A 14177-nucleotide genomic window follows, 5' to 3' on the forward strand; every position below is an offset into this window, starting at 1 on the left:
GCTTTGTGTTTTTCTCAGGACATCTTTGGTTATAAGTGTAGGTGGATCTGACTCTGTATAATTAGACTGATTCATGAATCACCCCTCCTTTAACTCCTCCCTAAACTACGCGCATTTTCTGGCAGTGGGAGCAGGCTTGGAGATCCTGGAGGTGGGTGGAAGTCCCTAAACAAGACTGAATCATGCTGTGTATAGCTTCATCTGCTTTGACTGTTGTTCATGATTATCTAACCAGAAATCCTCTTCATTAATTGCCCCACATGTGAAACTACACAGTTCATATTAGCCATTTGTCTGCTTTAAATTTTTTTAAGATGTATATATTTGGATTCTTAAAGATATGGCTAATGAATAAGAAAATAAAGTGAGGCGTGAAAAGTGTAGAACATAACTGTTTTGCCCTGAAATATCTGTTTGGATGCAAACATAATTTATATACAGTGTTATCAGGGTGTAAAGGATGACACAGCAACCTCTGGATGCTGGAAAATGAAACCACTGCAAAATTTCTAAAAACTGCAGTACCCCTAAACGCCACACGGGCTGGCTCCAAAAGCAAATCACTAGTCATATAATTTCACGTGAAAATGTCCAGTTTTACAGAATTTAAAAGCATTCAGCATTAGTTTACAGCTATGCCATTGTACCTGACACAAGCTATGAAGTCACAGAGGCCTGAATTTTGGACCCTTTTCGAAACAAGGCAGGAAAGGCAGGAAAAAACGGCATGAATCAGTGGGTGAAACTTTCTATGGCTTTTACTTTGAAAAGTTTATGGTATTCCTACAAAATGATGGCTTGGACTAGAGTCCCTCTTACTGGGTTTAGGGGGCTAAGCTGATGCATACATCATAAGCTATTTTTTTGGAAGGTGTGACTCAAAGGCACAGTGGGGTCAGAACCAGTAACTTTTCCCCCTTATACTATTTTAATGCCAAATGAAGGAATAATTCTGTATATCTTTATATATACAGTTACTTCTAAAAACTAGGGAGGATGAAGTCCTTTCAAAATTTCTAGTTCTTATTGTATTGCGACTCTAGCTCATAAGTCTCTTCAGAAGTGTTGCCATTTGTACTGATAGGTGCTACATCTGATCAGTTCTGGACTTAAGTAGTTCAGTGTCCTGAACATGACCTGTGTCCGTGTGCTTTTTGGAGCATTTCTAATGGAAGTATATGATAGACTGTGTGGTGCAACCTATCTAAAAGGTTTGTGCTTTAAATTTCAGTAAGAAAATCTACTATTTTATTAGTCTGATACTTGGCACCAATTAGTCTGTGTATTGAACTTATATAGTTTATTAATGCAGCTTACTAACATGGCTAGCCAGCCTTAGCTGATAACATAGCAAGCCACCATCCCATATAAATATGGTCACATTTGTCTCCAAAAAAACCTACCATGGTGGCAGGACAAAATGCTAATGTTGAGCCTTCTAAATGCCCACAAACAGTCACATCGAAGTAGCTACATCTATCTGTAATATACAGTCTGTGGTGTAGTGTGAAGTCATCAGTGATGTAATACTAATTATATTAATATGAAGCTGCTATTACAGATTCGTTCCTAACTTTTACACATTTTAATAGTTGAAAAAAAAATATATACACACACACACACACACACACACACACACACACACACACACACAAAACCAGTCAAAAGGTTGGACACACCTTTATTTTCATGACTGTTTGCACACTCCTTGAAGTGGTTTTCCAACTATTTTAAATAAATCCCCAACAGTGTCAAATTTGTTGAAAATTTGAAGAAAAAAAAATTATGTTTTCACCCAGTATACACAATATCTGACACCGTGCCTACACTCCCTACGACCAAAGCTTCTACAGGTTACTGTATTATGTAACTGCACTGAAGAACAACACACGTACAGCAGATGAGTCACACAGAGCACTGATTGTAGCCCAAGTGAAAGAGAACTGATAATTGATGATCTCTGGAGGTAGTGACTTTGTTAGCATTGCCCACAGAGAAAAATAAAAATCAGTCCCCGAGTCATCCAAACAGCAATAAAGAGCATTTTTATACCGCTCAGACACAAAAGGAGCTTCATGATGAGCAGGGTGGCATTTATAAAAATCCCCTTATGGTCCTCTAACTGTATGATAGGTGAAAAACAGCGCTACTGACATGTGCAAGTTTGATGGCTGATTTCTATTTGCTTTTGTTTTTCAAGTCTACACTTAACAGCTAATTTCACTGGTGGAAATATTACTTTTTTAACTACACTCAACAAAAATATAAACGCAACACCTTTGTTACCGCTCCCATTCCCCATGGGATGGACGTAGAGACCTAAAATTCATTCCAGATACACAATATAACCATCCCTCCCAAACAGTGGTCACAAATCAGTCCAAATGTGTGGTAGTGGGCACATCTGCTATATTGAGATAATCCATCCCACCTCACAGGTGTGCCACATCAGGATGCCGATCTGACATCATGAGTAGTGCACAGGTGTACCTCAGACTGCCCACAACAAAAGGCCACCTTGGAATGTGCAGTTTTTTGCGCTATTGGGGGTCTGGGGACCCAGAACCGGTCAGTATCGGGTGTGACCACCATTTGCCTCATGCAGTGCAACACATCGTCGCATGGAGTCTATCAGATTGTCAATTGTGGCCTGTGGAATGTTGGTCCACTCCACTTCAATGGCTGTGCGAGGTTGTTGGATATTCGTGGGAACTGGTACACGCTGTCGTATACGCCGGTCAAGCACATCCCGAACATGCTCAATGGGTGACATGTCCGGTGAGCATGCTGGCCATGCAAGAACTGGGACATTCTCAGCTGCCATCTGCCCTGAACAATGTGAACCATGATTCATCCGTGAAGCGCACACCTCTCCAACGTGCCAGACGCCATCGAATGTGAGCATTTGCCCACACAAGTCTGTTACGGCGACGAGCTGGAGTCAGGTCAAGACCCCGATGAGGACGACGGGCATGCAGTTGAGCGTCCCTGAGACGGTTTCTGACAGTTTGTGCAGAAATTGTTTGGTTGTGCAAACCAATTGTTCCAGCAGCTGTCTGGGTGGCTGTTCTCAGACGATCTTGGAGGTGAACCTGCTGGATGTGGAGGTCCTGGGCTGGTGTGGTTACACGAGGTCTGCGGTTGTGAGGCCGGTTGGATGTGCTGCCATATTCTCTGAAACGCCTGTGGAGACGGCTTATGGTTGAGAAATGAACATTCAATGCACGGGCGACAGATCTGGTTGACATTCCTGCTGTCAGCATGCCAATTGCACACTCCCTCATTGCTTGTGGCATCTGTGGCATTTTGCTGTGAGACAAAACTGCACATTCCAGGGTGGCCTTTTGTTGTGGGCAGTCTGAGGTACACCTGTGCACTACTCATGATGTCAGATCAGCATCCTGATGTGGCACACCTGTGAGGTGGGATGGATTATCTCAATATAGCAGATGTGCCCACTACCACGCATTTGGACTGATTTGTGACCACTGTTTGGGAGGGATGGTTATATTGTGTATCTGGAATGAATTTTAGGTCTCTACGTCCATCCCATGGGGAATGGGAGCAGTAACAAAGGTGTTGCGTTTATATTTTTGAGTATACGTGCAAATTTATGCATGCAGCCAGATCATTAAAGCCACCTATACTTAAATTCAGCTCGCCCCCACCCTGCCAGAAAAGCTCTGACTTTTCAAGGTATGTGCTCAAGACCTCAGAGTTCATCTGTTGGGTGAGTCACCAAGAAGTTAATGGCAGATAAGTTGAAAGGTGCAGTGAGACGGTTCTGCAGATTATTAGTTCAATCTAATTGAGAGCTGGGGAATTTGGAAACTAAAGCAGCATTAACAGTCACGTTCCTATAGCTGTTTTTGAATGTTTTATTCAGTGTAGTAAGGGCCATCTTCCTACTAAAGCATGTTTCTGTAGTGGACACGTACCAGCATGAGAACATGGGATTATTCATAATACACAAACTGGTCTTAAAAAAAAGTTGCCTGCAGTTTTTGCTAGAGAGGGCATCACATTTTTGTAAAATTTCAGAGGGTTTGAAACCTTCTGCCCTTTTGATATTTTTCATTTAAATTAAAATAGAGGGAAACTTCTCTTATAACTAGACTCACTCATTTCTGGATGTATACAAACTGGTTTGACTTTTATATTTTTTAGCAAAAATAGCTGTCGAAAATAAGCCTGTGTATATTTCTGTCTAGAATCAAAAAGTTCTCTTGCCTCTTAGAAGAGGGAAAAAAAATATCCATTGGCCTATGTAGGCGCAGAAGTCACTCAGCCCACATCAAGCAGCAGAATAAAAAAAGACCACAGACAGAAATGCAGCACAGTGGAAAATAAATTTAATAAAACTCCTATGAAAACAGAAACCAGCAAAACATTAAAAGCCTGTACATTTGACAATATCCAGTGTCTGAGACTTCTGAAGGCAGGTAGTGCAAAATGCAGCTGCATCACACATAAACCAGCAGGCAAAACCATTACAGGCTTGGGCCCGGGACCAATGTTTCATATGATTAGATATGGTTCATATACTGGGATATTGCACAGGAAAAAAAGAAAAAAAGAAAAATTCCAAACAGACGCAGATGCTGGTAGAGCACCATATGTTGAAACAAGTAAATAGCTTTACATTGCAGTGTAATGTCCCTACTGATAAATCCCACCCACACAGGTCCAGACTTCAGACTCCGCCCACATCTGCTTGTATGAGGACAAAAAGCCCTTTCAGAAATGCACTCCTTCCAATTAACCTGTGGGCACCTGAACAGGCCACCGTCATGTCTGCTCACTTTAATGGAAAAGTTGAGCTATCAGTCTCACCATAAGCATTTTTGTACACTTCAGGTCACATGACATGACTGGGCCCGTCTTTTAAGCATCCTTGTGAGTTGCTCCGTCAGTAGAGAATGCCCTTAAATGATGATTTTCATCTTTGCCAGTCCAGAAGACATCTTCCTCACTGGAGCCTGTGTGGGAAGGGTGGGGGCAGCTCACTCAGCAGTACCATGCAGCTTGTCTCACTGACAAGTCAGTCAGTAATGTTACTCATCCCATGTCTGAAAGGGGCTAAATACACTTAAATAGAGCAGAGGTGGGACCAAGTCATTGTTTTGCAAGTCTCAAGTAAGTCTCAAGTCTTTATCCTCAAGTCTCAAGTCAAGTCTCAAGTAATGTCAGGCAAGTCAGAGTCGAGTCTCAAGTCACTGGTGTAAAAGTCCGAGTCAAGTCACAAGTCTGAAACTTTGAATTTCAAGTCCTTTCGAGTCATTCAAAAAAACGAAAAAATAATGTTGCAGTTATGCTAAATGTAAATATTAGACCATGTAATTTTTAAATCTGTGTTTTTCTCAACACATGACAAAATAGTGAACTTAGAAAATATACACAAATTGTGAAATTGCACCTCTTTAAAATGCAGCTCAATTAAACCTAGCTCCAAGAATAATTTTCACCGACAGTTCTGAGATAAGCTGCATGTTATTCTTGGATGCGGTTGTAGGACCAGCTTTAAAATCGCATGACAAAAATATCATACACATTAAAAAAAAACTGCATCACCAACGTAGCCTGGACAACATTTGCTAGTTAGATGAAGTCAGCTATCTCATCTTAGCATATTTATATGCATATTTATAATTATACGGTTCTTGGAGTGAGCGCATACACTCATGAAGTTTAGTAACTTCCGGTCACTGCAACAAGCCCAGGTACAGTTTACCGACGGATGGGTGCAGGACCTTGAAATGCACCGTGTAGAACGAAAGACCATCGTACGTATCATAAGTTTACCAGTTTCACAAATCGTCGTCATAAATACACATTCCTTAACCGTTTATTAATAGGACCTTTGAGCTCAACGGTAATTAATTAGTAGTGGAAATAATTTCTGGTAGCATCACAGAAATGTAGCAGTGACAATAATACTGTATGCTGTAATCGTACTGGGCAATTAGTGATACAAAAAAACCTGTTTTATCCTGTGAATAAAAGTATATGTTTTTGTCAATGTACCATAATAACAGAAGCGAAACGCAATATTGTGTCAGGACAATTCACTATTTATGCACAATAAATAAAGGAGCATAGTGCGACAATTTCTGTTCAGCGCCAGACTTGCTTGTAACCTATATCACCAATTATGTTATGAAAATGACGTATTAACTACTAAAAAACACTGACCTTCGTGTAAATGCTTGGAGCAGACTAACCTGTGAGCTGGAGAGTTCTGGGACGTTATATTTGGTCTTTGAATGGCTGCAATCCAGGCCATCCGTCGCGTCTTTGTTACTTCGGAAACATGGCTCGAACAATTTCTCTTCAACGACGTAATCCGATAACAACCGATCTCTTTACCCGTCGGCTTCCCGTGGCTGTCATGTGACCGGCTATTGCAGTTAATAATACAACAGCTTCTTGACATTTTTGTGTTTCTTTTTATCGCTGTGTGACTGATTTTAATTGAAAGGCTGTGTGCGCTAGTACTTCTTGCCACGAGTTCCCAGAATCCTTTGCGGTTTTACCCCTGAATGACGTCACATTTTCAATCTCTATATAATATGCATGTTAAATTTTATATTTGGGGTAAAATATCAAGTCTTTTCAAGTAAACCGGTTCAAGTCCAATTCAAGTCCCAAGTCATTGGTGTAAAAGTCCAAGTCAAGTCACAAGTCTTAGAACATTTTTTCAAGTCAAGTCTAAAGTCATAAAATTAATGACTCGAGTCTGACTCGAGTCCAAGTCATGTGACTCGAGTCCACACCTCTGAAATAGAGCGGCACATATCTGCACATTCGATGGAAACAGACTGTTAAAAATACAGTAGAAAAAAAGAACAAAAAGAAACTGCTAAACATTTTTTCTGTTTTGGTCCTACCATGTTAAAAGCATCAGTTATTTCTCAGTGTACTTGGTGGCTTTAATGCGTTGAATTCTTTAAAAAGGAGGACAATCTGGGGTAGTGGTAACTGGCAGGCGATAACACTTTGGCCAACAATGCTTTTGATTTGACAAAGAGACGACGCACATTGTCAATTCAGAATAAAATAAACTAGAATGAACTGTTTAGTTTATTAAAAGACTATTTAAAATTTCTTATATATGCCTCTCTATAAACATTCCAGTGTTCAACGGTCCAAGTGAAGTGAGATTCAGACAGTGGACCAGTAGGCTCAGAGCATCTCTCGCATCAGTCCTTCTCTTTCATCATTTCCCTCACAAGTTGACTTTGTGGACTTGTACTCTGGCACATCCACATCCAGGGATACATTCTTAAATGGCAGAGGAAAAAGAAATGTCCGAAACGATACAATCTTCCTGAATTTTCTTTTAGGCACACTGAGACGGGAAGCGAGTGTTAAGATGCACTTCCTGTGGCTGTGGTGCACACCATTTTAAGACACAGAGTCAGATGGGTTTTTTTTTTTTTCATTCTGTCCTTTCTACACCCATCTCTTAGCTCTACTTAAAACAAGTTCAGGGGTGTGGGCACAATATGCACTCCATCAGGGTCTGTTCAGGCAGAGTTTCAAGTCCATCTGACATAACTCAGCCACTCCTAAATTTTATCTTGTTAGCCAGTAGTTCAGCCTGTTCTGTGTGGAGTTTTGTCTGAGAAGGTTTAGCGTGGGCACAGTGGGTGCTTCAGTTCCCTTCCTTTGGCTGCGTGCTCCATCGGCTTTCGTGCCTGTGCAAAATCTGCAATGACATTACCCACCGTGATTCCACTGAAATGTCACAAGACCATGAATGAAGATGGCTCACGGGGCACCGTGCCAGTGTGATGCAAGGTGAGGAGGGATACAGCAAGTAAGGATGCAGAGTAGCTTAACTGAAGAATGAGGGGGCAGATTTTATTCTGTATAGTACAGGAGGGGGGCGACTCTGCTCAAGTTTTGGATATTCTGCTAGATTCCCTTCTTTAAATTAGGGTCTCTGTCACCCTGTCTCCTTGGCACATCCTGCCTCTTCCCTCACACTCTCACGTTCCCTCACTGCGTCCTCTTGGGACCACTCCCCTAGCCTTTGAAAGGTTACAGCTGCCCTAAGACCGGTTGTCTTTGGCCACATTGTGGGCCATCCAGTTCACTTTAGTTGTCCAGCTCTCTCTCAGGGCTTCATCAAACTTTTGGCGGAACTGCTTGAGGGCCTCCTCATCAGTTTTACCCAGAGCCAGGGAGTCCTGAAAAGGGAGCGGAAAGTAAGACAGGATAAGTCATGTGGGCAGGAGGATGAAGATGTAGTCTCCCTGCATACATGCTGACACTCAGTTATTTAAAATGTTATAGACATGTGTATCTGTAGAGTACCAATTTGGAGAATATTAATATTTTTATAAAAGGATTCTACGCTGAAATCTGGAAGACAAATCACCCCCATGTGAATTAACTTCATGATGACATAATGGTCGAAAAATAGCAAGGTTTAGGAACAATGACTGAATTACTGACACTGAAGAAATAATGTTAGTATCAAGATTCTTACGAAGGTCCTGAAGCTATAAGCAGCTCTTTTTTAAAGATAATTTATGGAAATTAAAATTAAAGGTATCGTGGCTCAAGAGTTGGGAGCTCGCCTTGTAATCGGAAGGTTGCCGGTTCGAGCCCCGGCTTGGACAGTCTTGGTCGTTGTGTCCTAGGGCAAGACACTTCACCTACCGCCTACTGGTGTTGGCCAGAAGGGCCGATGGCGCGATATGGCAGCCTCGCTTCTGTCAGTCTGCCCCAGGGCAGCTGTGGCTACAACTGTAGCTTGCCTCCACCAGTGTGTGAATGTGTGTGTGAATGGGTGGATGACTGGGTGTGTAAAGCTATACAAATACAGGCCATTTACCATAGGTAGGGGTCTAAAAAGAAAACGGGATGATATGGATGCTAAGCTAAGCTAAAATATTTGGTTAATCTTTATAAAATACTGATATGTTTGTGCATTCCACCACTACAACACCATATCTATACATGCACACTGTAACAGAACTACAGTTTTTGTGCTCTCCTTGCATCGCCACTTGTGATTGTCGTACCTTTAAGTACTGGATGTCTTTAACTGAAGTGAGCTCAGGTAGTCCAGCAGTCAGCATGAGGGCAAACAGTGTAATGAAGAGGTTGCCATTCTTCCTCAAGATTAGATAGGCCTCCTCACAGTACTGTCGGAAACTACAGGAGCACACAGAGACAAACACACGTTAGTCATTTTGGAACATGGTTTCAATTATTTGCTTTCTAATGAAGTCTATTGTATTTTCTTAAAAACAAACAAATAAAACAAAAACCATAAATCAGTCAGATTTTATCTGCACCAATGTGAAAGCAAAAGCTAAAAGAGAACATGCGAACAGTACCATCCATTGAAACTTTCAATGGAGTTGTTAAGAGAGGTGGAAAAAGGCTTGAGAAAAAGGCTGCTCTGCTGTGGCTCTAAATCGCTCCCTTTTAAAATTGTGAGATGGGGCTTTAGGGGATGATTCACTCGTCAATCAAACCCCATCTTTCTTGAACTTTATTATAAAAAGGTTTTTTTCCACATTCCTAAAACCAATACAATGTTCCAAAATACATTTCAGTTTTCTAACAAAACCTTATGCACAGAATTTCTTAGTGAGCACAGACTGCTGGCCACTGAACCCATTAAAAAAAAACAAAAACAAAAAAAAAAAAACAAAAAAAAACTGCTGTGCCCATTTGATTCAAGTTTTGTCTTTTTACAGGAAACTGTAAATACAGACTATAACTGAGCAAAAAAACCCAAAAAGAACAAAAACTCCATTTGTATGCCTGTTTTTTATTGCAGTTCACTTCATAACTGTATTTGAGTTATTTGATGTATAAAACAATGCTAAATGGACTTGTTTTTACACAGAGCTTTTCTACTCGACCTGAGCACTCAAAGTGCTTCACACAACTTGCCTCATTCACACCAGCACTTTTTTCTATGCTTTTTTCAATATAAGAGCTTTCTATCCAACATTCGCATGCATTCATGCTCTACCTCCTGAACTACAACCACCCATGCTAACAAAGTACACATGGTGAAGTCAGTGATTGTGATTCAAGGTTTTTGTTTACACTGTTTGTTGCTAGCAACACAAATGTGTCTGAGCTAAAGGGTGGACAAACACGCTCTTCGTAACGTGCCACACTTCCTTTTCACCATGCAGTAACTCGCTGCACTCATGACTTTGTCTCTGCTTGTAAGAAGCATTTTGAATCCACCTTTTTCCTTGCAGACTTCTGAAGGACACAATCACAGTTGCTCTTCTAGCTTTAATAAAAGCTTGCTGCATAATTTTTTTTAAGCACGCAAAGACCACAAAAAGACACCTCTGATAAATACTTCTTGTGATCCAGAGGGAAATGCCAACTGTCACATTTTGTGCACAATGTGCCAGATATTAAACCACAACTGACGCAGCAATGCGCCGCTACTCCACTTTTCTTTTTACAGTATGCTTTGCTGAGCGATAAAGGTTATTTTCAAGCTCACGTCATGCAGGATGTGCATCTCTGCGCTGCTCTTCACCAGCGCACTGCTGTGCAGATTAGTTGGATAACTTCAAATGTTGCTTCAGCATACTGGGTCTTATGAATGCAGACATGAGGTAATTGTAATTAAACATTTAATGCCTTGGGCTGGTCTTTAAGCTCTTCAGTAGTAATGAAGACATTATTTATATTATTGGTTCATTTATTGCTCAATTATAGTAACTTCAGCTGCAAAAACATTTGATGTTTCACAGGACTTGCTTCTAGGCATCTACCTTCTTGTGAGACAGTTACAAATGCAGATATGCATATAGGCCACAATAACAGATTACTATACCACACGGGTATTTCCACGTCACAAAATGAATCATCTACTTGTTCCACAACAGATCAGAACTTTGTAAACAACAGAGAGCCATTGCTTCGTAATGCCTTTGCACACCACCGCCAACGTGCACCTCATTCTGCAAACACAATACATGCACCATTCCACGTGACTGACATGTCTGAGCTTAGGTATCATTATCGCTGAGCAATAACTTAATGTAGTATCAAACCCATATTTTTGTTGACTTGGCAGCAGCAGCTCTGCACAGGTTTTTCTTTTTTTAAACTTTTTTTTTTCCTTTCCTTTAGCAAAAGAAAAAGAACCAGCAACAACAGTTACCAGAGCAGCTTTTAGATTACTAGAGAACATAATGCCTTACATGGATGTTTTCTATTATATTTGGATTGTCCAAATTTCATATAAAGGAAGAATAAAAGTAGAAAGCTGTATCCTTCACTGAGCACATTTTTGCTCAGTGACACATGCTGTTCACTGAGTCTCTACTGCCAACTGCTGGAGGGAGAAGGTACTGCACTGACACTGCTAAAGCTGTGATGTCATTCCTATGTGGCTGAAACAATTTTTTTTTTTTTTTTTTAAAGTTTGCAGATGGAATATCACTTCAGAGTTACTTAGAAATACAAATGGAAATTGAGCATTTTCTGTCATGTAATGTATGTAGCTTTTTCATAGCATGATGAAGTCAGTTGCAATTTTCAGGATGGTAAATCAAGGAAAAAAAAAAAAAAAAAAAAATCAACCAAGAAACAAAAACTTAACATTTTAGTCTTCTATTAACTTACCAATCATACGCTTGTGAGTTGCTAAAACAATTTACTCAGCTCCATTATAGTAAGGGGATGTTTCTAGGTCTCTCTAAAATGCTGACTCTTGAATCCTCACCAAGAACAGGAAAGCATATCAGATCACTCCGGTTCTCCGATCTTTACACAGACTTCTGTCAAAGAACTGATTTCAAAGCACTGAATAGCTTTGAGAGAAAATGCATTTCTGATCTGCTCGTATGAATAAAGTTTGTGTACGTCCCCAAAGTTAAAACAAAACTGGAGAACCAGTGTTCAGATACATGAAGTGTAATAGCTGAACTCCTGTAGTTCTTTTGAAACTATTATGTTTTATCAAGTATTGAGCTACCTAGTTCCACCCACTAGACGTCAATTTAGGAGGTTTCTGGGTATGAGTGGACACTATGTTTCTGTAGAAAATTCTCGGTAATAGTTGTATTTTGACCAGATTGTGTAGCCAGTCTGCGCCATTTAAATGAATTTAAATGAAATGAAGAATGGCAGCATGCATTTAAGACAGCAAACTCCTTCTGTTGCTGCACCCCCTGTTCTGGCCGCCCCCGATGGTCCACACTATACTGCAACATTTACTCTCTTTAGTTGTAAAGCTTTTTATTTTTGTCTTGTATTAAAATAGTTACATTTTCCTGTATGAGTGGTGATGATGATAATAATAATAATAATAATAATAATAATAATAATAATACATTTCACTATGATGTAGTTTACAAAAGGCACTTCTGGTAGCCATCTTGTTAAAGTGTGCCACACAAACTTAGCATCAGACAGGAAAACCAGAATTAGGGCCTTAAACTGTACTTGGTTTATTATTAGTCCAAACAGAGTAAGCTATCAAATGTAAATGATTATCAAATTAATCTTAATGATACAAAAACTTGACTGAATTGCAATAAATGGTTGAAGTTACAGTTTGAATCACAGTGGTTCGTGTGAACAGAGGTGCTGGGGCTGGAGGTAAACAGCAAAGTGAAACAAACCTGCCAAACTTTTCTGTGTTTCCAGTCTTGCCCTGTTGTATGACGTGGATGAAGTCGTGTGTGAGGATAAATGGTACACGCTCCCTTTTGATGCCAAACTTGGACTTGAAGTTGCCCAGGATGTGACCGAAGTCTATGTGAAAGAGCTAAAAAAGAAAACAAAAAACCCCAAAACACACAAGGCCAATCAGTGAAGCCTGTGGAATCAGGAAAAACCAGGTGGAGAATGGAAAAAGAAAACTCAGATTGTCTAACCTGTCCATTGCTGCGGACCATGATGTTGTCACTGTGGCGATCTCCAATACCCAGGACATAAGTGGCTACACAGTAGCCTGCACATGACAGAGTGAACTCCTCGATGGCCCGGTCAAGAGCATCACTGTAAATGCACAACCACAAACAACACTTAAGATCATTTCTGAGGCTGCAGGCTTTTATCTGATCACTGGGCTCCAGCTTACCCAGAGTTCCTCTCTTTGAGCCAGTTAAGCAAAGCATCCTTGTTGAATGCCGCAGCTGCTGCTACATTGCTGCTGGTCAGCTGGATGTTTGCGATTGTTTCTGCAGATGAGACGACCTCAATCAGCCCGGTGCGGTCGCCTGTTGCCAGGCAACCATATGGTACAATTCTGTATAGACGGAGGAGAGCGTAACAATATCAGAACATTTATTATTATTATTATTATTTTTGGTTTATACATGGATAGACACTTGAAATATCTGATGTAGTGACTTTTGTCCTTTAACGTACAAATGAAGAAATTCTCAGATCTTGCTCAGTAATACATGTGTGACAGGTTTCTGGGTAAGTAGATAAATGTAACCGTGAGGGTTTTTTTCCCCCCAACTGTTTTTGCACTCCCAGTGTGGAACAATACTTTGTTATGCGGTTGGTCATGTTATCGCCAATGTTTTCACTTTAACTTCCTTCAGTTCCACAAGATGGCAGCAGGTCCTTGTTTTGTGACGTGGACCTGCTTACAATGACCTCTTCACTGTTCTATTAAACACAGCGCCCTCCTAGTCTTTTAAACCTAATACTCAGAGTAGGCTTAGGTTAGAGATTGTATTAGCAGTTTGACAGACTTTAATGGAGACCAAATGTCTTAAAGGCGTTTGTTTCTCAGTCTAACTCAAAAATTAAAAAGCAAAGTAAATTATAATAGAGACAGCTGACAAGGAAGACTGCAAGTGATAAAATATCTCAGTATTTTTATTATATCGTCCCTGTTTTTATTCCCAGTGTCCCACTGCTTTTGAACTGTGAACCTGTGTCCCTGTAATCTGAAACACTGGCCACAGGCTCAACTGTCAAAACACCCCCCTCCACCGCTTAGCTCCAGATGTGTAGGTCTATGTATAGAGAGGGTTTTTGCAAAGTGTGAAGTGTGGATTTGATTAAAAGGTTTTTGACTTTCAGAATTGCACAGAAAATTTCTGGGGTTGATGCAGCTTTTAGAGAGCAACCCTGTGTAACATATGTACACAGCATGTTCAAGTAATTTTAAAGAAAAATGATGGGGTCATTTTTTAAATATTATTATCTATTAGCAA

The 14177-nt window shown here is 40.4% G+C and overlaps 1 protein-coding gene across 1 annotated transcript in view; it reads right to left on the reverse strand.

Moving 5' to 3' along the window:
* Positions 1-7041: 7041 nt before the first annotated feature.
* The window catches only part of pik3cb (phosphatidylinositol-4,5-bisphosphate 3-kinase, catalytic subunit beta), a 48498-nt gene continuing 41362 nt past the window's right edge, over positions 7042-14177 (reverse strand). Inside the window, exons 20-24 of the mRNA XM_026191528.1 lie at positions 13085-13252; positions 12879-13002; positions 12624-12769; positions 9033-9165; positions 7042-8192 (exon numbers count right to left, since the gene is read on the reverse strand). Of these exons, the coding sequence (XP_026047313.1) occupies positions 8055-8192; positions 9033-9165; positions 12624-12769; positions 12879-13002; positions 13085-13252 (709 nt within the window). The 3' untranslated portion in view covers positions 7042-8054. The remainder of the gene's footprint in view (positions 8193-9032; positions 9166-12623; positions 12770-12878; positions 13003-13084; positions 13253-14177) is intronic.

This window comes from Astatotilapia calliptera, chromosome 14 (assembly GCF_900246225.1).
Source record: "Astatotilapia calliptera chromosome 14, fAstCal1.2, whole genome shotgun sequence".
NCBI classification, from domain to species: Eukaryota; Metazoa; Chordata; class Actinopteri; order Cichliformes; family Cichlidae; genus Astatotilapia; species Astatotilapia calliptera.